The 24,688-nt window shown below is 32.5% G+C and overlaps 1 protein-coding gene and 1 long non-coding RNA gene across 4 annotated transcripts in view; one reads left to right on the top strand and one right to left on the bottom strand.

Moving 5' to 3' along the window:
* The window catches only part of PIK3C2A (phosphatidylinositol-4-phosphate 3-kinase catalytic subunit type 2 alpha), a 149,060-nt gene that overhangs the window by 114,121 nt on the left and 10,251 nt on the right, over window positions 1-24,688 (top strand). For all 3 annotated transcript variants that reach the window (XM_031941880.1, XM_031941879.1, XM_031941881.1), the window contains exons 22-28: window positions 5,532-5,661; window positions 13,879-14,015; window positions 15,701-15,870; window positions 16,468-16,624; window positions 17,273-17,382; window positions 19,133-19,340; window positions 20,163-20,287. In XM_031941880.1, coding sequence (XP_031797740.1) covers window positions 5,532-5,661; window positions 13,879-14,015; window positions 15,701-15,870; window positions 16,468-16,624; window positions 17,273-17,382; window positions 19,133-19,340; window positions 20,163-20,287 — 1,037 coding nt within the window. The remainder of the gene's footprint in view (window positions 1-5,531; window positions 5,662-13,878; window positions 14,016-15,700; window positions 15,871-16,467; window positions 16,625-17,272; window positions 17,383-19,132; window positions 19,341-20,162; window positions 20,288-24,688) is intronic.
* LOC116419784 lies at window positions 638-12,845 on the bottom strand. Its single transcript, XR_004230087.1, has 4 exons — window positions 12,627-12,845; window positions 3,925-3,979; window positions 968-1,168; window positions 638-723 (listed from the first exon to the last, which is right to left on the bottom strand). It is a non-coding gene; the product is annotated as an uncharacterized LOC116419784 (long non-coding RNA).

A 24,688-nucleotide genomic window follows, 5' to 3' on the forward strand; every position in this document is an offset into this window, starting at 1 on the left:
CAAGATATCTAAAAGAACAAGAATATTTCAGAAATGTAGAAATGATTAAGAAATAACTTTTTTTTTTTTTTTGGAGGGCATTGCAACAGGAAATGCAACTAATAATTCAGTAGTAAATCCCAATATACTTTATCTCAAATCTTATGAAAATAGTCAGTGAATACCTTGAGGATATCCTGTATAGAAATCCTCAAAGGAAATATCAGACTTTATATAATAACTTTGGAAGACTGCTTCCCTATGCTCACATTATTGACAGTTTGTATACCAACAAAATATTTTATTGTTTGTACACGTTTTTCAGAGTTTTTCTTATAAGTATTATTAAAATTACATAAGATTCAAAGGAGAAAAAACCAAGATAGTGAAATAGCAAGACATAGAGCTGAACTTTCATTCCCCCCAAAGAAGCTCCTTCACATAGATCCAGAAAATACATCCAACACTAAACTCTGATGGGGAAATAGAAGGAAAAATCACAGTGACTCATTTTTCCATTGCAAGTTGGCATAAGGAAATAGGGAATTTTGCAGACAGTGATGAATTTGGGTAGAAGTGTGGGGTTTTGTGAAGCATTCCATCATTCAGGTAGAGGCTTTATGCCCAGACTTTATGCAGTCTCAGACCCATAATGTGGCAGAGAATGGGAACAGGTTCCAAGTGGCAGCTTTGTCACCAAATACACAGGAAGGACTGTGATCCAGGAAGGACTGAGGAAAGAACCTGTAATATAATCAAGAGTGGCATTTCAGGGTAAGTTGCAGGCTACTACTAAAAAAAAAAATGCTAAAATGTGTGGCTAAAAATAATAATAATAAAAAGTATAGAAGCAAGTATAAAAACATTTAGTAGTTGTGTGGTTTATACCCTAGATAAAGAATAGGAATTTAGTACCAACATTTAGCCACATGTGAAACCTGCAGAGGGATAATTTAGGACAGAAATCTGAGACCAAAGGGAAACTTACAATTCAGTCAGCTTGAAACTGGCATTTTCTAGATGATTGATAGGGGCTGAGTATAGTGGCATTTACTGTTCATCAGATCCAAACCCAGATCAGGAATTTGTAGAATTCAGACCACAGAGGAAGCAGTCAGATTTTTGGCCTAATTCAGACCACTTTGGGAACACTGAAGAATTGGTCTGAGCTCCTGGAATAATGCAAAACCTAAAGGGGGAAAAAAGGATCTAAATGTAAACAGCTAGTGTGGTTTTAGGAAAGCTCAAGAGAAAAACCCAGAATGATTCTAAAACAGCATTTTTCTTTTTTTATTAAAGCTTTTTATTTACAAAGCATATGCATGGGCAATTTCAATGTTGATCCTTGCAAAAACTGTTTTGTTCTTGCTGCACAAGAAAAATCAGATCAAGAAGGAAGAAAAAAACTGCGAAAAACAAAATGCAAGCACACAACAGAGAGAGTGAGAAAATGTTATGTTATGGTTCACATTCAGTTCCCACTGTCCTCTCTCTGGGTGTAGATGGCTTTCTTCATCACTGAGCAAGTGGAACTGATTTGAATCATCTCATTGTTGAAAAGAGCCATGTCCATCAGAATTGATCGTTGTATAGTGTTTTGCCATGTACAATGATCTCCTGGTTCTGCTTATTTCATTCAGAATCAGTCCATGTAAGTCTCTCCAGGCCTTTCTCAAATCATCCTGCTGGTCATTTCTTTTTTTTTTTTTTTTAAACACACATTTCTATATTAATCATTTGTCTCATTCTGCATTCTGAATATTTGATATCTCTATCAATAAGTGGATAACATGTTTTATTGTTAGTTTTATGAAATCTTGATTAGTCAATATGCTGATAAGCTTCTAATTCTTTCAGTATTATTCCTAATGTTCTTTTTTTTTTAAATTACCTGCTGGTCATTTCTTACAGAATCATAATATCCTATAACATTCATTCATATACCACAGTTTATTCAGCCATTCTCCAGTTGATGAGCATTCATTCCATTTCTAGTTTCTTGCCACTACAAAAAGGGCTGCCACTTTCCCTTTCCCTTTCCCTCCTTTAAGATTTCTTTGGATATAATCCCAATAGAAACATTTCTGGGTCAAAGGGTATGCACAGTTGGATAACTTTTTAAGCATATTTCCAAATTGTTCTCCACAATGGTTGGTTCCATTCACAGTTCCTCCAACAATGTGTCAGTGATCCACTAAAACAGCATTTTTCAAGAAAAATACTGCAAGCAGCCAAAAAGAAATAATTCAAGTACTAAGAAACTAACTACCATCCGACTCATATATGCAAGAGCAGTAGCCCCTCAAAAGGAGTAGAGAGTTTAGAATATGATATTCCAGAAGGCAAAGCATCTGGACTCACAGCCAAAGAAAACTTATCTACCAAAACTTGGTATAATGCTATAGGGAGAAAAAATGGGTTTTTAATGAAATAGAAGACTTGAAATCTTACCTGATAAAAAGACCAGAGATGCAGAAAAAATTTAAAATTCAAATAATTAAGAGCAACATGAAAAGATAAATTGTAATGATGGTAAAGTACGAAGCAAGAATAAACTTCTTAACAATCAAATATGTATCTACTTTGAACCTTGTTATCATCTGGGGATCATAAAAGGGAATCTAATCAGAGAAGGCCTGAGAGTGTTTCTATTATGCCTTGATGATCTCAAGAGTGGAAACAGGGGAAAAGATGTTCTTTTTTGGAGGACGAAATGGTAGGAAGTAGGGGAAAGTGGCTTATTCTTGAGCTTCAGTCTTTTTAACTGGTCAAAGGAAAGAAGAATACATACAAAAAATTGAATATAAAGATGCATATCATTCAATAGGAAAAGGAGAATTTAAAGAGGCTAGAATTTTCATGCTTTCTGTTGATGTTTGCTTGCATTTCATTTTCCTTCTCAGTTTTTTTTTTCTTCCTAGGTCAGTTTTTTTTTTTTTTTTTTTGGTGCCACAAGATAACTGTATAAACATGTATACATATATTGGATTTAACATATATTTTAACATATTTAACATGTATTGGACTATCTGTCATCCAGGAGAGGGAATGGGGGGAAGGAGGGAAAAATTTGGAACAAAAAGTTTCGCAAGGGTCAATGTTGAAAAATTACCCATGCATATGTTTTGTAAATAAAAAGCTTTAATTAAAAAAAAGAGAGAGGCTAAGATTAAAGGAAGGATTAATCCTAAGCAGTACAAACTCTTAATAATATACAAAAATATTGTTAGCTCTTTTTGGGGTAGGAATGAGAATTGGACAGGGTGCCCATCAATTTGGAGAATAGCTATACAAATTATGGTATCTAAATGTCATGGAATTTTATTGAACTCTAAAATGTAATAAGAATGGTTCAAAGAAACCTGGAAGACTTGTATGAACTGACACAGAGTGAAGTGAACAAATTCAAGAGAATAATTATTACAGTGACAACAATATTCTAAATAAAGGCAAGCGACTTTGAAAAGAATTGGGAACTCATAAGTATAATGACCGAACATGATTCCTGAGGATGAATGATGAAACATATTATCCTACTCCTGACTTAACAGTGCAGAATGAGACATAGATTTTTTCTTTTTTTGGACATGACCAATTTGGAAATTTATTTTTTGATTATATATGATTGTCTTAAGCTTTTTCTTTTCTCAGTGGGGAAGAGGAGACAGGAGAGAGAAAAATGGAGATTTTTGCTGGTTTTTAAAAAAGTGATTTTTAAAACATAAATTTCTATGGCTGCAGGGAAAATTTCATTCAGTAGTTTCACTGAGCATCATCATCAAGTCAAACACATGTGTATTTGTCTTCCACTTCATTTTTCCTCATGTAAATTGTTAGATTGGTCATTTTTATGCAGTTGTTGATTTCATTGAGTAAGTTTTGCAATATTTTACATATTTGTTCCTTACAGTATTATGTATAACAGAAACATTTGAAGAGTCTTACCATCAATAGGGAATTCTTCTTTTGTTTAGATTTTGTGTAAGAGACATTGCTTGATCTAGCAGGAAGAAAAAAATCATAGGATATAACTTCAAATCATCAAAACCATAATCTTGTAAGAGCTAAAATTATAAATACCCAAAGCAGTAAACAATTTCCATCAATCCCTGTGTAAAAGTTCACAAAGTAATAAGAAATTCTTGAGGATATGGCCATGTATCAAAAATGAGAATAAGTGAATAGTCCTTAAGATGTCAAAATAAGAGTAAGATCAGCTGCATGAGCAAAGCTTCCTTGGAGAAACATATGTACAATAGCTTCAGAACATGGGAAGTCATAAAGGGAATTATAAATTTAGAACTAGAAGCAGTTTAGAAACCATCAAATTAAGATTCTTAATCCAAACCCTTTCAGGTGAAAATCTTGAAATTTAGAAAGGTCTTGTCCAAGCTCATATAGTAAGGTGATGAAGTATGATTTGAACTTTTTTTCTATTGTACATTAAATATCCCCCAAAATATTTTATAGGAGACTTTCTTGTCATAAATTAGATTTTAGAGTTAAATAAGATCTAAATAGGTCACCTAGTAAAACTCCCTCATTTAAAGATGAGGAAACAACACCAAAGGTTAATTTTTTTCAAAGACATAGTAATTTCAGTAATTTTAACCAAAAAAAATTTAATTACTCAAGAGATATGTTATCAAGTAGTATATTCTTGGGGATAGGAATATACCTTACAAATGTATATGGAAATGATGCCTAGTCCTTTAGTAAAAACCAGTTTCATTGGGCATAAAAATAAATGCTTGAACTATGATCATTACCCTTTACTGCTATCTCACTCATATATGGAGCCACAGCTCCTTTCTCCCACATTATCCACTTAATTTCTTTTTTCTTATAATCCCATTCACAGAATGTCATATATTTTATACATGAGGAATTTTTATATGATCCTATGGGTAAACACTGGTTTTTTTAACTTTATAAAAAGCAAGCATTTAAATTTTTTTAAAAAATGAATTCTGAAATTATCAACAGTTATTGTCAACAAAAATGAAAAGGAAAATAAAATTATAAGACTAGGGACAAAAATCCTCACTTCCAGATTTTAGGCTTTAACAGGAGAAGAACAAAACAATAATAAGCAACTTTTTAAAAGCAAAGAAAAATATTTGTTCTGTCTTTCCTATCAGTCTTGCTCAAATTGTGCCTACTCTGGGCCTCTTATTCTCTTTTTCCTTTGCCTGTAGAAGTAGCTTCAAAGATGAAGGCTTTTGTGAGTTTTCAAGATGTTTTCACATGTAAAAAAAATTATCGATAGGAAACTACTGATTGAAAAAGTAAAGAATTATTTATCTTCATTATTTGTCAGGATGAGCAAATCTGGATTATGCTTCTTATATGCTGAGTTCTAAAGAAGAATTAAAGAATTTCCTATTCTCTTTTTCTTGCTTTCTTTGATTGTCCTTGGAATAATTGTTAAAATCCTAGAAAAAAAAGCTTGTTTTTAAAACAGTTTCTAAATTAATTTCTCTTAGCTTTTAAAGAATATAGTCTATTAAGACTCCTAAAAGAGTGGTCCTTTTATTTCTTTTCATTTTAAGGTTGGTGAAGATCTACGGCAAGATATGTTGGCTTTACAAATGATAAAGATTATGGATAAGATCTGGCTAAAGGAGGGACTGGATCTGAGAATGGTCATTTTCAAGTGTCTTTCAACAGGCAAAGATAGAGGTGAAATTACTAGTTTATATCTGGTATCCAATTTTCCCATTTCTGTGTGTTCACATCAAGATCTCATTTAAGTTTATCTTATTTGTTGTTCTTCCATTCTTTATATTGGACTTCTTTTGACCAAAGAAATATAAAATAGGTATAACTTCTTTAATTAAAAACTATCTTGAGTAGGAACATAGTTAGCTCAATGAAATATAGTAAGTATATTATATTTTAAGGGTTTTTTGCTCAATAGCTTTTATATTTACAAGTTACAATTTTTAACACTTGATCTGTACAAAGGACAGTTTTTAATCAGGCTTTATACATCATCAAAGGCAAACTTCATTTTCTTTTTATGGTCTAAAATTTTTCTACCTAATTTTATCGCATGCAAAAAAATACCTTTTTTTAGCTTTCAAAGAATTGATTCTAAAAACTTATGCACATTTTCTCTTTTCTAGCATCTTCAGACTTTTCCTTTTTTGTTAATTCTATTCTGTCCTCAAAAATACATCTTTCCTCTGGCTTCTAAGTTCTTCTGCTTGGTCCTACCACCATCTATAGCTAAATTACTTCTTTTTCTTTTTAATACTTCATTTTTTGAATTGAATTATCTTTATCTACCAACATCACTTCCCATCAAAATATCACTACTTAATTACTTATACATTTTTTTTAAACCTAAGAAGTCTGTTCCCATACCATCTACTACAGAAATTATACTCTCATAAATCCTCGTTACCAAATCCAATTACATTTTCTATTCTCATCCTTCATCTTTTCTTGTTAATATTGAATATTGTTGACAGCCCTTCAGTTCTAGAAACTACCTAGTCTTGTCTTTTCTGATACCTCAGTGCCTGGATGCTTTTCCTATCTTTCTGTTTATTTTTCTTTCTCTTATACTGTGGACTACTTTTCTTCTTATGTCTCCAAATCTTCTTTACTTTGACAAGTCTCTTAATCTCTTAAATATAAACATTGTTTATCTCTAATTACAGAATTATGTAAGCATCTAGATGAGGTTAACATATGATGGTTACAGCAGTAAGTATAACTTTTGAAACATTTGAAATACCCGTTACATACTAGGTTAAATTATAGTCTAATTGAGATTTATTTCTTTCCTGTAATGAATTTAGTTTGTAAACACAGATAGTTATAATGCATAACTACATTGTTGTTTTTGTTTAGTTAGGTCTGACTCTTCTTCAACCTGTGGAGCTTAGTGTACCAGTGCTTAGCTTGGAGTTTTCTTAGTAAAGATACTGATGTGATTTGTCATTTCCTTTTCCAGTGGAGGAGTGTAAAAAGAATCTAAATGACTTGCCCAGGGTAACATGATTAGGACTTTCTGATTCCAAGCTTATTATTCTATCCACTAAGCCACTGGATTCTTCTAACACAAATTGCTATAATATATAACTGCACTAGCAAAACAAAATGTAGGTGTATGGGGAACATTGTGGTCAGTTTTTGTACGGGAGGAAGATAAACCACCAAAAATTTTTTGGGTGTGGTAGAATTTGTTTTGCATTTTAAAGAATGGGTAGAAATTCAGAATAAAAGAGAAGGGGGTGGGAGTAATAAGAAGCATTTTCTGCAAAGGCGTGGTGGGATTCACCATAGTATTTATTTGGGAGGGAGAGAGAAAAACTTGTCCTGTTTGGTGGTAGTCTAGAATGTACAGAATATAGAAGTGTGAGACAAAGCTGGAAAAGTAAAATAGTATCATGTTGTGAAGAGCCTGAAATACCAGACCAAAAGAACTTTATTTAAAAGATAAAAGGGAATCATTGAATTCTTTATTTTTTTTAAGAGAAGCATTTCAAGCAGATCTGTACATAAGAAACATTAGAATAATCTTGAAAACAGGAAATGTCTCCTGCATCCAGAAAAAGAACTAAGAGATTGAATGTGAATCAAGACATGCTATATTCACTTTTTTCTATTTTTTTTTTTTTTATCTCTCCCATGGTTTTTCCCTATTGCTCTAATCTTTCTCTCCCAACATGATTCGTAAAGCAATATGTATTAAAAATAAATAAAATTACTACAATTTAAAAAAATTAGGCCCGAAATGTAGATATGTGGATCTGTACAAGAGGTAGTGATCCTGAGATTAGTGAAAAGAGAATTCATATGAGAGATGATGGTAACGCTTCTCTTATCCTTTATCTCATGTCCAAGTAAACCCTAAAATTATGAATATGGGATTCTGAAAAATAGTGTCAAACAGAAATAGTAAATTCAGAAGGACGAGTAAGACTTTAGGAGGAAAGATGAGCTCAGTTTGAGACTTATTTAATTAGAGCTGTCATTAGGAAAACAATTGAAGATGTCCTAAATACTTCTGGAGATAGGTAACCAGAGAGCTCAGAGGTACATGACATGCAGATTTGATAGGCAACGATATCAGTATATACCATAGAGTTATGTTGAGATTGACATGAGGAGGAGGAGTGAGGTAAAGAATAAGACCTAATAGACTGTAAATTGGAGGCTAGAAACTGCTTTGATTTTTTTTCTTTGAATTCCCAGCATCTAGCACAATGCCTTATGCATATTAAGACACTTAATTTGATATCCTGTTACTTTACTGAATTTACACATTGTTTTAATTAATTCTTGGTTGACTTTAGGATTTATGAGATAGACAACCAAATCAAATGCATTAAACTATAGTTTTATTTCCTAAATTTTGTCTGTTTATTACCACAATTTCTTTCCTTGACTTACTGCTATAGTTAGTACTTCTAAAAATATGTTAAATAGTAGGTGTCATAATGGACATCTTTGTTGTTTTTTCTGGAAAGGCTTTTAAAACTTTTTTCCATAACCTATAATGTTTGTTCTTTTTAATTTTAGATAGGTATTGCTTAATATAGTAAGTACTTAATAAATATTTGTAAAATTGAACTGGGAAACATCACAGTTGGGAGTTGAAAAAAAGTTGAGAACCCAGCCAAATAAAAGTAAAGTAAACATAAAGAGGTTAAATGAGGAATTCAAAGAGCATTGTTTGTTTGAAGTTAATTGAGTGGACTTTTATTAAGAAAGAATAATTAATAGATCAAAACTTCTTTTCTCTAAGCACTGTAATGGACTCTAGGAATAATAGGAAAAAACTTCCTATAAGCGTTCCTAATGCTAAAGGAAATTAAATTCCATCAGGAAAGACATCTACATAAATACAAAATATATACAAACATTAATATTGGATAATATTGGGAAGAAAGAACCAGGAGCTAGAGATATCAGGAAAGGCATCATTTTAAAGGTGGTGTTTTGAGCTTGACTTTGAAAGAAAGTAAAGATTCTAAGAGGCTGTCACTAAACTTTCATTTAGTGCCTATTCTATTCCAGAAATTCTTCTAGACTCTAGGAACAAAAGTACAAAAAAAGTGAAACCAGCCCCATTTGCAGTAAAGTTACATTCAAATGGAGTCGTCTTCATTTTCTATATCAAAATATAAAGCTAAGAATTACCTACAGACACAGATGCGCACACATACAGACTTTAAATATAAGGTACTATAGGAGGGAGGGCTGAAGTGTCTAGAAGGATTATGAAAGGCTTCATGTAAAATATGATATATGAGCAGTATCTTAAGTGAAGTTAAGATAGAGTGCATTTCAGGTGGATGGTCAGTGCAGAGACAATACTGTTGAAGTTATTAAGTATGGGAGACACATAATATACGCCAGGCAGTGTGTTAAGTACTTATATAAGATAGGTGGTAGTGATGAGAGACACAGTCAGGGAGAACTGTTAAGAACTCCTCTCCTAAAAGTGATAAGACCCTGAAAGGAGGTGTTTAACTGTGTGAATGGAGGAAAGCCCCTGTGAGAGATGATAAAAACGGCATCATTTGGCAACTGATTGGATTTGTGGGTTAAGTGATAATAAGGATTTAAGGATAATGCCAAGATTACAGACTGGGAGCGTTGGGAGGATACTGTTGTCTTCCAAAAAAAGAGAACTTTGGAAGAATATTGTGGGGAAAGATAATAAATTCGGTTTAAGGTATGTTGAGGTTAAGGAATATCCTTTTTTCTCATCTCTCACTCTTAGAATTATTTCTTCAGGATGCAAGCTCTGGTGCCACTTCTTTCAAAAAGTCTTTCCTAGTCTTAATAGTCAGTAGAACATGCAATTTAAATATTAAGTACTTACTATTTAGCTAATGACATTCCCTAAGTTTGAGGGAAAGATTGGGACTGATAAGTATGCAGATCTACAAGTTACTTGCAAAGAGATGATAGTTAAACCTATGACAGAAATGAAGAGGGAGTATAATCTGAGCATGAGGAATAGGCCATCCTGTGCAAAGATATGAAGATAGAAGGGTTTAATGTTGTATGAGAAATATCAAGGAGAATATTTTGGTTGACCATAGAATGAATGAAAAAATATATATAATAATAATGCTGGAAAGATACGGTAAAGTTTTGTTAAAATATTTTAAATGACAAGAGGATCCTGGAAGATAATGAGGAACTTCCTGGAGTTTGTTGAGAAGGGAGTGACACTGTTAGAACTGTGTTCTAGAAATATGACTTTGATAGCTTCATGAGGAACAGATTAAAAAAGAGAACATCTTAAGACAGGAACAACAATTTGGAAGCTATTACCATTGTCTGGATGAAAGGTGATGAAAGCTTATATGAGAATGGTAGCCATGTAAGTGGAAAGAAAGGATTGGTTATGGAGATAGATGACAAGGAGAAGGCAAATGACTAAAATCTGTCTCTTTGGAGAGAACAGTTTCACAAGCACTATAAGAAAGGATCTCTGATTTTGAAAAGTAGAGAACTAAGTAAATAGTGAATACAGAAATGGATAATAAAAAATAAAATAAAAATAATAAAGGGTCACACAGCTAGTAAGTGTCTGAAGCCAGACTTGAACTCAGGAAGATGAATCTTCCTAAATCAGGCCCACCACTCTATCCATTGTGCTACCAAACTTCCCCCTACCAGGAGATATAATATTTAAAACATATATGACAAAATGATTTGAAGAAAATTAATACTATCAGCTATTAAGACTAGGAAAGACTTTTGGAGGAAGTGGTAGCTGAGCTTGCACTGCAAAGAAAGAATTCTAAGAGTGAGAAATGAGAAAATAGGATATCCCAAGCATGTACTAAGGTATAGCATTAGGAAGACAGAATGCCAAGGTCAGAATACAGATAATTTGATTAGAACATAGAATGGATCAAAGGGACATAATATAGAATAAGTCTAGACCCAGAGTGTACAGTTGTAAGTACCAGGCTATATTTCATTATAAGATACATAAAAGGGGGCAACTAGGTGGTGCAATGGATAGAACATCCGCCCTGAAGTCAGGAGGACCTGAATTCAAATCTGGTCTCAGACACTTAACACACTTTAGCTATGTGACCTTGGGCAAGTCACTTAACCCCAATTGTCTGGGGGGGTGGGGGAGAGAACGATATATAAAGAATCATAAGAGATTGTTGAGCAAGAGAATAATGTTTTCAGACTTCATTTCAGAAAGTTATGTATAAGTGAAAAACTGGAAGCAGAAGTTATGGTAAAGGTCCAAACAAGAAATGATGAATACCCAGAGTAGGGTAGTAGTAATATGAGTGAAGAAAAGGATCTGGATGCAAAAGATCTTGTGGAGACAGAATCAATAAGATTCAGCAACCAATGAATTATAAGAGATGAGAAGAGTAAAAAAAAGGCTGACACTGAAGTTAAGAACTCAGATGACTGGAAACTTAGTAGCAATAATATTAATAATAGCTAGAATCAAAGGCTGGAATAATAATAATTAACATTTATATAATGCTTCAAGTTTTACAAAGGGCTTTACATATAATGTCTTATTTATTTCTCAACTCTGGGAGATAGGTGCTGTTAGTATCCCCATTTTATAGATGTGGATTAAGAAAGTTAAGTGATTTAATCAAGGTTACAGCCTATAAGTGTCTGAGGTGGGAATGAAGCTCAGATTATCATAAAACCCTATTCAAGTCCTATATCCAGCTATATCAAGAGGCTAGATTTACAAAAATAGTGAGTTTTGTTACTCTTGAATTTGTATAACTATTGAAAATGCATAAAAAGAGTAATGATTACTGAGCCAAGTTCTTTGAGGAGGCAAGAGGAAATAGGATTCAAAATGCTAGTGGATGTATTAATCACAGTGAGTATGAATAGGAAGTGCAAGAAAAGGGTAATGATGTTGTGAAATTTTGAGGAATGAAATACTAGAGTTTTAGGAGATGGGATAGTATTGGATTTGAATTGAACATTTTAATATAAAAGACAGAAAACACATTTTACATTTTAAAATGCATATCCATCCTTCCCCAAGGCACAAGAGCCATCAGTTTCCTTCATGTTAACTAATTTTCACTGTTAATAGTGATATCATAGCCAAGTGTATAATGCTTGCTACAGTCTGTTATAATATTAGAAAGCATTGTTGAGGAAGTACCCACACTGTTAAATAAAGATGAATGAGTGAAAAGCATTCATAAAGTACTTAATATATACCTAAACATGGAACTTATAGACAGTCTTGACAGCCTGACCTCAAGCAGCTTATATTATAAATTGTATACAGGGAAAGTGATAAGGAAAGGATGTTATAGACTGGGAAGTTATAGGATTGGTGAGCAAAGGTATAAAAGAGTCAAATGGGAGAGACAGAGAAGTATGGGTGTATATGCAGCCCCAGGACAGATAGCAACAAGGTGGACATACTGGACAGCTATGGAAATGACCTAGTACTCTGAATCCAACTGAATTTGTCCTCACTAACTTACTAATCAGAATAGTTTTACCAGACGTGTTAAACATTCCAGATCTTAATGGATTTAAGTTCCTGAGTCTGGGTATCTCTGAGTCTGGAGGGTTTTAAAAGAAAATGCCCGAGCTGTATACATGGAAGCTTGAGTCTTTGAAGGTATTGAAGCAGTCCTCGGAAATAGAATAATTACCTCAATGGTTATTTTAGACAGTTATCACAGCAAGCCAGCCAACTGATAGATTTTCAATATCTTCAATTTCACTATAATACCTTAAAAAGATTTTATAAAGAGCAAAACAAAAAAATTTAATTTTGATTGTGTTTATTTCTGCCATTATCTGGAAATAATAGTTATAAATAGCCAATATATATAACATGCTAGATAATATCATTTTTAGATATCTCCTCCTACTGGATACTCTATGTTCATTTCACTTCAAAGACACTAAATAGTCTTCAGTTTTTCCTTAGCCTCTCTAACCACTCTATCTTTTTGGCTCTTCATTCTTTTTATAAACTCTTGTTTTTCAGGTTTAGATTTAGTACTGTTTTCTTAATTCTCTGGTTTCTATTACTTCCTTCATTCAGATAACTCCCAGGTCTGAGCTCCACACTCATGCCTCCAGTTATTTTCTGAGCATTTCTACATGGACATCCTCATAGGTCCTCAAACTCAAACTTTTCTCCCAAATTGACTTATCCTCTATTTTCTCCTTATCTGTTTCTTTCTGTGGCACTACTTTTAATCTCTTTTCCAAATTTGTAACATTGGGTTTGTTGTTTTTTCTTCCTTCTGCTCTGCATTTCATATCCCATCAGTTTCCAAGGTCTGCTTATCTTTCTTTTAATGCCACTGCTAAAGTAATCTTTCTCATTTATAGATCTAGTCTTGTCACTGCTTAAGTTCAATAGATTTGTTTCTTCCAGAGTAAAATGAAAACTTTTTTTCTTTTAAGGTCTTTTATAATATGGTAACTTTGCCTTTCTAGACTTATATTGTTTCTCTCCATGCATTCTCCAATTGTGCCAAACTTAAATATAATTGTGTACTTTCCTGCCTCCATGTCATTGCTTCCAGTATCCCTCATTGCTAGAATTCTCTTCTTCCCCCATGTTTCTTATCAAATTCCAATCTATCCTTTAAAACCCAGCTTAGTTGTTATGAATCCTTTCCTAGTTCCTTTAGTTTCTAATACCTTTTATTCCCAAACCTTTCTTAGCATTATGTTTTAGAACTATTTAATGTGCTTGTGTAATATTGTATATCTCAGTTATTTCTTTTACTTTCATTATTCTCTTCTGAACCATATAGCCATGAGATCAAGAAGTGTCTTAGTTAAACTTTCTCCTTACAGTTTTCTGCATAAAGAGTAAGTGCATTGGATAAGATTGCCTTTTTAGATATTTCAGCATTACTGATAACTTGTTGTTACTAAATAAAGGTATGGTGGAGCTTGTACCTGCTTCAGATACACTCAGGAAAATCCAAGTAGAATATGGAGTGACAGGATCCTTTAAAGATAAGCCACTTGCAGAATGGCTGAGAAAGTATAATCCTTCTGAAGAAGAATATGAAAAGGTAATGAACATTTATGTTAATTCTCAACATTTTACTAGAAATTAGTTATATCCATTTTTTAAATGTTTAATCACCAAACATGAATAAATAATTATCAGAGAAATATTGTCATTGTCCTACTTTTTAATCGTTTATGCTATATGATTAATACAATAAAAAGTGTTGAGCTTGTCCTTCTAAAATCCTTTCCCTGTCTAAATCTGTAATCTTTTGATTCTTATTAGGAAGAGTAACTTCAGTGATGTGAATATTAGATCTTCAACTTTTATTCCTTCAGATTTTGCTTAGCTACCCATTTGATGGTGCCTTAAAAAGCTGTTTTTACTTCATATGTGCTGTTCTTTTGTTCAATTTCAGTAGCTATCCTTTTCCCTATCTCTAGTAAAGTAATGTCAACCTATTTGGATCACAGGAGCACCATCTAGTGATATCACTGGATAACTGCATGTTTTTCCAATCTTAAAAAAAGTGAATTTTAAAAGACATTTTTACTTTCTGATATGGTTTCCATATTGTAATGGAAATCAGATACTATATTTCCTACTTCTAATTCCTTTGTGGCTTTCAATAAGTTGCTCATCACCATCAAAAAAATTAATATAAGCACCTTCTTAACATACTTGAAGATTTTATCTGTCAAAACAAAGGTGATTTGGCGTATTAAATATACAATTAGTTCTAGATTTGGACTGAAGATTCAGTGGCAAAAGGAAGAAACTAAAGATAATCAAAAGAATTGCATACCTCTCCATCCTTATTTCCCCCTTTTGTAAAATGTAAATGTATTTGACTATTTGGGACATATTGAACTGACATTTGGGTGGCTTTATGATGTTAAAAAACTTGCCTCATAATGACTACAAATGCCAGGTAAGTACTGTAATAAAGAATGTTGATCTCATTACTTTCATTGGTTACTTTCATGGTTATATATTGTAGAATATAAATTGAACTGATGTACAGTTTGACCTGAATTTTTCTGAATCGGAACATTCCTTTTTCCAGATGTGATAGAACCTCTTAATAGTCCTTTTTGCTAGGGAGTTTAAAATTTCTAGATTGCTTTCCTTTGGGAATTTTCAACTGTAGTAGGACTAAAGCCAAGCAGGTATCACACTTAAATCCAGTTCCATATGGTGAGCCTCCAGAAAGAAGATGACCACCAGACTGCCTAAATTAGGAAGGTGACAAATTGGCCCAGGTTGGAAAAATGGAGTACATTAAATTGTCTATGCAAGTTGTTATATTGAAATTAAACTAATGATTGGCCACTGAATTTCTAACCTGCGTGAGATAGCAAGACTGTCTCTCCAAACACCTAAAATATACTTTTCACCTTTTTCATATCATGAAATTGACATGAAAATTGCCACAGCTCTTATACAGTCCTCTCAAAGAACAACAGAGTTATTACCTTGTTATACTACATAAGAAATTGGCAATGGATAGAAGAACATCTCATGTCAGAAATCAGATATTTTCAGGCATTAGCAAGATCTCTTTGCTAATTAGTAGTAGGAAAGAATTGGCTTGACCAGAGTTCAGTTACAAGTGTAATAAAAATAGTTATTAAATATAACTTGCACATGATGGAGTGGTATCTTAAAGAATTTTTTTTTTTTTTTTAACATAGGTGAATTTCTTTTTCAAAGATGCTTCAGTAACAAAATCATTTTTTTCCCTAGGCTTCTGAGAATTTCATCTATTCATGTGCTGGATGCTGTGTAGCCACCTATGTGTTAGGTATCTGTGATCGACACAATGACAATATAATGCTACGAAGTACAGGACATATGTTTCACATTGACTTTGGAAAGTTTTTGGGCCATGCACAAATGTTTGGTAGTTTTAAAAGGTTTGTTTAAAAATGAGTTCTAAAATGAAAACATGTTTCTATTATTTAAAATTATCCAAATTTTGTTATTATTCTTAATACTTTAGTGGTTTATTTTTAGCATGAATTATAAAAAGCTATAATTTCTACTAAATCAGAATACATGATTGGTTTTACAGGATCCCACGTTTAACAATTTATGTTTAAACCTAGATGAATAGGCTTTCTATTTTTCCTGATTGATAATTAATTTTGCATCATACTATTTAATATTTTGTAAAAACAGAATCTTGTTTGTGTTGTTCAAATATGTTTGAACTTGTGATTTTATGTCTATAGTTGTAGCTCCATAAATACTTTTAATCTCTGTGGGATGAGATTGTTGATTTATCAAAGTAAGTAGTAACTTATTTCAGTTAATTGTGCACTTAATATATAAATTACTAATTTTGGTAGCCAAAATTGAAATTGCTTGTTGTTGAGGCTAATAGCAAGCTCCCTACCTTAGAGTTGTAGTTAATGGTTCAATATCATTTTGATAAATAATCATGTTTTAATAATATGATTTGAACATTTTTCTAAACGTATTTTCTGCATCTTTTGTTATTTTACGAACAGGGATCGAGCTCCTTTTGTGTTAACCTCTGATATGGCATATGTCATTAATGGGGGTGAAAAACCTACCATTCGTTTCCAGTTGTTTGTGGACCTCTGTTGCCAGGCCTATAATTTGATAAGAAAGCAAACAAACCTCTTCCTTAACCTTCTTTCATTGGTAACTTTCTTACTTCTTAAATATAACATTTGTGGTTTGGCTATAAAATTTGAGAAAATGAGAAATGTGTCCTTAAACAAGGCCAGGTTTGGTGGATAGGGTTTGAACTTGTGGCGGAAATACCCTTCACTAATGCTGATGTCTTGAATGTAGGGCATTACCAGTATGGAAACATCCTCCACTAATATCTGTTAGCTATAGTCTCAGAGAATTGCCTGGGACATCGAAGTTAGGCGATTTGCCCATGGTCATACAACTTGTCTGTATCCTAGACAGGTATTAAACTGAGATCTTCTGACTCCAGTGTCAGCCCATTGCCAAATATATTGGGGGTTCACCAAAAGTAGTGTGATAGAGTAAAAAGAACTGAATTAGGAGCAGGGAGAATTGGATTTCTTCTGCTTCTTACCTTGATCAAGTTGCTTAATCTCTCTTGATCTTTGTTCCTTTGTTTGTAAAATGGGGTTGGACTAAATGATATCTAATCTCATTTTATAACAAATCTAAAGACAGTCCTTATGGAACTGTAATCCATTTATGTTGTTTATCCCAAACTGACAGTTTAGATGTAGATTTTTTTTTCTTTAAATTTAAAATTAACTTTACATTTAGTTCAAATTTTCTTTATTTTTTATTTTTCTTCTATAGATGATTCCTTCAGGGCTACCAGAACTTACAAGCATTCAGGACTTAAAATATGTCAGAGATGCTCTTCAGCCCCAAACTACAGATGCAGAAGCTACAATTTTCTTTACAAGGTATGAAATACCTAAAAAAAAAAAAATACATTTTTTTTAAAAAGCAAAGTGTAATATACTTAAATGCATTAGGAAAAGGGCCAAAATTAATGCTTTGCTCGATTTTACACTGGTATATCTTAGTTTGTACAAATAAAATGAAAACTGTATTTAAAGAAAATCACAACACTGGAAGATGTTTATTTGCAAAAGAAAGAGCATCCAGTGTTTTTTACTTACTATCAGTTTCATGTTGTTCATGTTCCAGTTTTTAAAGTCTTTCGTAACCTGGCACCTTCTTACATTTGCTTACTCTTCTTCATATTCTCTGTGATCAGACAACACTGTCACAACTCCATGTACTTTCACTGACTGTTCTCTGTCCTTAATCTGTCTCCTCATTTCACTGAAATTTTCAAATTTCAGCTCAAGTCCAATCTTCTCCAAGAATCCTTTCCCAGACCTCCTTAATATAACCACTTCTTTCCAAGATTATCCCCAAAGTTGTCAATCTCTATCTTTTTTGTGTATAATTTGGTTTTGTGTTGTCTTCCCATTATTAAACTGAGCTCCTTGAAAGCAGAGACTGTTTTTTGTGTGGTGTTTGGCATATAATAATTTGCACCTAGTAAGTGTTGTTAACTTAATAAGTTAAAAGGAAGGAGAAGTATGGTTATGTTTTTTTTGTTTTTTTATCTGTTCTCTGGGACTTCAGTTGTTTTTTCAGTTACTCAGAGTTTGACTTCCATTTGGAGATTTTTTCATTTACTTAACTGGGCTCATAAGTACTATTTTCTTGGTTTTCTTGGTTGTCTTTTTTTCACTCTAAATCATATAAATCTTCTGAGCTAGGTGACATAGTCATAGAGCACTAGACCTGGGAGTCTGGTTCATCTAAGTCTAAATCTTATCTCAGACTCTTTCTGGCTATGTGATCAAGGGCAGGGCACTTCTCTTAACCTCATTTTCCTCATCCATATATAAAAAGGGATAATAATATCATCTATTTCATGAAACTATTGTAAGTATCAAATAAGATAGTATATATGAAATACTTTGCAAACTTTAAAACATTATATAAATACTGGTCATTAAATATTATTCTGACATTTTTAAGCAGTCCTTATTGTTTAGTTCATATACATATATATGTGTGTGTGTGTGTGTGTGTGTGTGTGTGTGTATATCACAACTTTTTAATTTTTTAATGTGTTCCAGTTGATGGGTGCCTGCTTTGTTTCCAATTCTTTATTACCACAGAAAATGTTCTTAAGAATTTTTTTGGTATATATTTAATCTTTGTTTTAGTCTTCCTGAATTAATTTTGGAAAAGGAGTTAATCCCATTGCGTTTCTAATTGTATAATCAATGTAGAAAATATTTTTAAATAAAGGAACAGCTATTAACTTTCATCCCTATTCACTTTACTCGTTAATGTACCAGTGAATAAGAAAGATGGAGTGAACACTGTGACTTCACACCATTTATTCCCTAACACCCTCATATACTTTTGTAAATGTTCTGTGCTCTTTCACACTTAGTAAAATAAATAGTTATTGTATAGTGGGAAAAGAAATGATCTGTAAGTCACCTATTCTGAATTTTTTGTTTTCTTGAGACATTATAATGGGACTTGATCCATTTAATAAAGTGAATTTGGCAGAAAACTAGAACCTTGCTTGAAATGCATTAATTTATTTTTCTTTCTTTTCAAAAAGGATCTAAACATTACCAGCATTCATTGCTTTTTAATTTCTTGTTATGTCTTTAGGTTAATTGAATCAAGTTTGGGGAGCATAGCTACAAAGTTTAATTTCTTCATTCACAACCTTGCTCAACTTCGTTTTTCTGGACTTCCTTCTAATGATGAGCCCATTCTTTCATTTTCACCCAAAACATATTCCTTTAAACAAGATGGTCGAATCAAGGAAGTTTCTGTTTTTACATACCATAAGAAATACAACCCAGATAAACATTATGTAAGTAATGAAATGTTTGTAAATTTATGTGTATATTTTATTAATCTCTTTTCCTGGACTCTTCTTTTTATTTTTTTATTTTCTAAATTATTTTTGTGTCATTTTTATTCAATAAATTATCCAGAGTCAAGGAACCAAAGCATTTTCAGACTCTTAATGTTTTATTGAGTCTCTATCACCAGCTATTTGTCCCTTAAAATTCAATTACAGGTTCCATTAAAAACCCCAGGCAACAAATTAAAGTTTTTCTTTTAAGCACCCATCAAAAATGGTGCTGTTAAATAAAGTGATGCTACAATATTGGGTTTATAATGAATTTCACATTAGCTATGGAGTATCTGGTTCACTAATTTATTATCTTGAATATGAGGAATAACTGTCTATTTTGCCTTTTTACTCTTAATAATTTAAAACAATGGTCTTTGGAGACTAAGCACTGTATGACATTAAGGATTTGAACAAAATATTTTATAAGGACCCAGCTTCTGGGGCAGCTAGATGATGCAATGGATAGAGAGCACTGGCTCTAGAGTCAGGAGGACCTGAGTTCAAAAGAAGCCTCAGACACTCAACAGGTCCTAACTGTATGACTGAGCAATTCACTTAACCCTAATTGCCTCACCAAAAAAAAGATAGGACCCAGTTTCAAATATTTCTATTTATTATATTCTCTTGTATAAACATTTTCGTATACAAGGTTATATACAACTGACTTTACTACATACTATATACTATACATACTGCCCCAGATTTTCTTAATGTTTGGAAAGAAAAATCTTTATTATAATAGTAATGTTTAGTTTTAATTATTGTCTTTTTCAGGTTTACGTAGTACGAGTTTTGAGAGAAGGACAGATTGAACCTTCATTTGTCTTCCGGACATTTGATGAATTTCAGGAACTTCACAACAAACTTAGCATTCTTTTTCCACTTTGGAAGTTACCAGGGTATGTTCTTTATCAAGCTTTTACATTTATATTATTTATTTAAACTAAAAAATTGATTTTTCAAACATTATCAAATGAAATTGAAAAGATTTTATGTTGACAAAATTTTGTAAGTTAGTAAATTGTGACAAACATCTACAACATGGAAAGCATGATCTATTTTATTTATAGATTTTTGCTATTTGTTACCATAATCAGCAGAAAGCAGTGATTTCAACACTGGTTCTGGGGAAAAGTCATTGTCCTTAATCATTACATAAGGAGAAAAGTCACTGCCAAGTAAATATCAGATGAAGTTATATCATACTTACCCTGCTGCCTGTTTCAATTGCAGAACTCCTCTTTGAATATTTGATAAATGTTTGTTTAATAAATTCTATTTATACGGCTATTATTTGTATTTATTAAGTACTAAAAATCAGAAATATGGAGGCCTAGCATATTTAAGCAAAGTATCAGTTCTTTCCTTTGTGCTAATCATAATCATGTTTTTATTTTATTATTAAAGCTTTTTAATTTTCAAAAGATAAGCATGAACAATTTTTCAAAATTAATTCTTGCAAAACCTTGTGTTCAGTTCCCTCGCCTTCTCTCCCTCCACTAGATAGCAAGTAATCCAATATATATTTAACATGGTAAAAACGTATGTTACATCCAATATATATGTACATATCATAATCATGTTTTTAAATCCTATTTTCTCATAACTGTATGAAAAAGGATGAAATACAACCCACTAGCCAAGTAGTGCAATGGATAGTGTGCCAGTCCTAGAAGGAGAATTTGAGTTAAAATCCAGCCTTAATAGCTGTATGACCCTGAGCAAGTCACTTACTTCTGTGTGCCTCAGTTTCCTCTTCTGCAAAGTGAGCTGGAGAAGGAAATGACATTCCACTCTTATCTGTGCCAAGAAAAGCCCAAATGGGGTCATGAAGAGTCAAACATGACTGAAATGCCTCAACAACAATATCCTAATTTAAGCCCTTTCTGTGTTCAGTTTATTATTCATTTTACTTTTTTTATTTTTACTGATATTCTTAACAGCCATTGCACTATCAGTTTTCTGTGGTTATTCCTGCATTTATAAAAATTTATAACTTCAGTGTGACTTAATAGAAAAAGTATATCAAAGTGGCTCTTAAGAATACCAATAAATTTGTTGCAGTGTACTCCCAAAAAAGTCTGGAAAATCCTCCATGAGCTCACACAAAGTGAAATGTACTGTGTACATAGTGATAGCAAAGTTGTGGGCTGATGAGCTGTGAATGCCTTTGCTACTCCCAGCAATACAGTAATCTAAGATTACCCTAAAGGACTTAATAATGAAAAATGTTATCCATACCAGAAAAAGAACAGTTTGTGTCTGAATACAAACTCAAGCATTTTTTTTAACTTTATTTTTCTTGAGGGTTTTTTTTTTTTTGCAGGGGGACATGGAGGGAAGATCTGTGTTTTCTTTTGCAACCTGACTTTTATGGAAATGTTTTGCATAATTTCACATGTGCCTTTGGTGGGGGCAGGGCATTAGTGAGGAAGGGAGAGATTCTAGAAATCAGACTTTTAAAAACAAATGTTAAAAATTGTTTTAACATGTAACTGGGAAAAATAAAATATTAAATAAATGAGGAGAAAAGAATACCAGTAAAATTACTAATAAAGATTCATTCTCTCACACATACACACAAACTGATGAGACAAATCTGTTAGTTAATGAGTTTCTGAGGGTTTTTTTGGGGAAAATCATTACAGTTAGCCAATATTCTAGTGGTGATCTTCATTGTACTTAGCTGGAGTTGATCTTATACAACACACAATCTATTGCTGACTAGTACTAGAAGCCTTTGCATCTCCCTGCTCATTGGAATCTGTGAACATGTCTGTGTATATCTTTGTGCATGTGCACACGTGTGATGTATCAATTACCTATGTGGTTCTGTGTTGTTTTGTTTTGTTTTTGGCATCAAGGAGAAAACCTTGACAAAAAAGACTAATAGGTGATAATTTTTGCTTTTTTAGGCAATATAACCTACTTACTTCCAAAGAGGAGTTGGGCAATTTAAAAAGTTAAACATGTTATTTTTGCTTAATTTTTTCCTCTGAGATATGGACCCAAAAGTGCAATAAAGTTTTCCAGAAATCCCTGTGATCAAAAGTCATCAATAAAATGTGTTTTTTGAAAATTAAACACCGTTTCAAACAGGAAACATAATTTAAAATGGAACAAAAGACAGAAGCAGGGGGAAAAAAAGTTAAACTGTTACCAGGTTCCTATAATAAATTAAACATTGAATTTAGTTCTAATAAAGGATAATTTTCCTCACTTAAAGTTTTTCTCCAAAACCGTGGCATGGAGGTAAAAGCCTGGGTTCTCATTTCAATTTAATTTAGCAGTCATTTATTAAAAATCTACATTAAAAAAAAAATTGAGCAAGAAGAAAGCTTTGACAGTAGATAGCTTTTACCTACTGCCAGTAGGTAGCTTTACCTACTAAGTTGGAAAGACTTGAATGTGATACTGTTAAGAAAATTGGCCTGAATGCTTTCTTAGACACTAGCCTAACTCATTTGGGAGAGACTAATCACTAAAAGATTGTATACCAAATTAAAATTAGTAAACTTAGTACCTTTTGTGAGCATTCCATTATTGAAGTGAAAAGAAGAGACTAGGAAACACGTTCTGCCCTCAAGTAGTTTACATTTGTTGAGGGAAACAGCATATGTATATACACGTATTTATAAGATAATGATTAGGAACAACTTCATATGGACATTGGTGTTTAAGGTTAGCTTTGAAGGAATTGAGGGAATGGAAAGTAAAGTACTATATTTCAAATGAGACACCATTCACAGATAATTGTAATTAACAAATATGATATGAAAATTGTATTAGGTACAAATTCTTCATAATTCCAGCTCATAACTTTCAAACCACTAATTTTTTTTTAATGAAGTTAGCCCTAGATGATTGTTAATAGTAATTATTAAAAAAAAATTTGTGAAGTTTGAAAGTACTTTACTTTCCATTCCATAAAAAAATGTATACTAAATGTGGATCTCCCACCTCTACTAAGGGGTTGGTTAGGGGGTGGCTTCTCTTATCTCTTCATTTGAGGCCCAATTAATCTTTATAATTGTTTTACATTTACATTAAATTTTGGGGCATGTCATTCTTTCCATTTAAATTGCTGTAGTTATTTCTTCGCTGTACTCTGCATGAGTACATATAGATCTTTTCATGTTTCTCTTTATCACATTCATCATTCTAAAGCACAATAGTGTATTGGAATACATAATGGAAGTATTCCTTCATGTTCATAAGGCCATATTTTCTTCAGTCATTCTCCAATTGATTGGGCATTGTTTGTTGCCAATTCCTAGTCAGCATTCCAAAAAAGTTATACTATATATTTTGGAAAGCATATGGGGATTTTTTTTTTTTTTTATTGATAGCTTCCTTGGAGTATAAGTTTAATAATGGAATCACTTTATTTGCATAATTCCAAATTTCTTTTTAAATGATTACAGTGCTTCCTTTTAAGATATCTGTTTATACACCTGTTTATATCTGAATTTTCACATATATGTCTATATATATATAGGCAACTAGATGGTGCCATAGATAGAATACTAGTCCTGAAGAGTTCAAATTTGGCTTTAGACACTTAGTAATTGTGTGACTCTAGGCCAAGTCACTTAACCCCACTGAAAGAAAGGAAGAAAATATATAGCAAATTCTGCACATTATTTTTTACAGTTGCCCTACCTGCTTCTTTTTGAACACTAATATTTTATATTATGCATTTTTTTTAAAAAAATGTTTAAAATGGTTCTTTCCCCAGCTTTCTTTTTCCCACTCTGTACCCCAAAATTAAAAATTGAAAGAAGGGAATGTAAAATTTAAGAATAATCAACAAAAAGGAAATATTGCACATAGCAGCTGTGTTTTGGGGTCTCTTAACCTTCGTTATCAGGAAGTATGTAGCATTATTCATCCTGGAACCTTTGGAGATATGATTGCTCTTGCACTAATCAGGGTTCTTAAATCTTTCAAATTAGTTTTTCTTTACTGTTATGGTCTGTGCTTCTCATTCTATTCACTTCACTCTGCAATTCATATTACCCAGTTTTCTCTGATATTGTCTCTTTCAGTATTATGGCACATTAAAATACTTTGGTAACTTTAAGATACAAGGGAATAAGCATTTATTTAGCACTATTATATTATGTGCCAGTCATTGTTAAGTGGTGAGAGACTTGAGGCAGGGAAACCAATGAGGTCTCCCTACAATTAACATAGTAATCATCAGAATATAGAGATAAAAAGATGTTGTGAAGTATAAATGGCAGGATCTAGCATCAGATTTGATAAGGGGGTGAGGGAGAGTGAAAAGTTGAAGACAG

Source organism: Sarcophilus harrisii, chromosome 6, assembly GCF_902635505.1.
Source record: "Sarcophilus harrisii chromosome 6, mSarHar1.11, whole genome shotgun sequence".
NCBI lineage: Eukaryota > Metazoa > Chordata > Mammalia > Dasyuromorphia > Dasyuridae > Sarcophilus > Sarcophilus harrisii.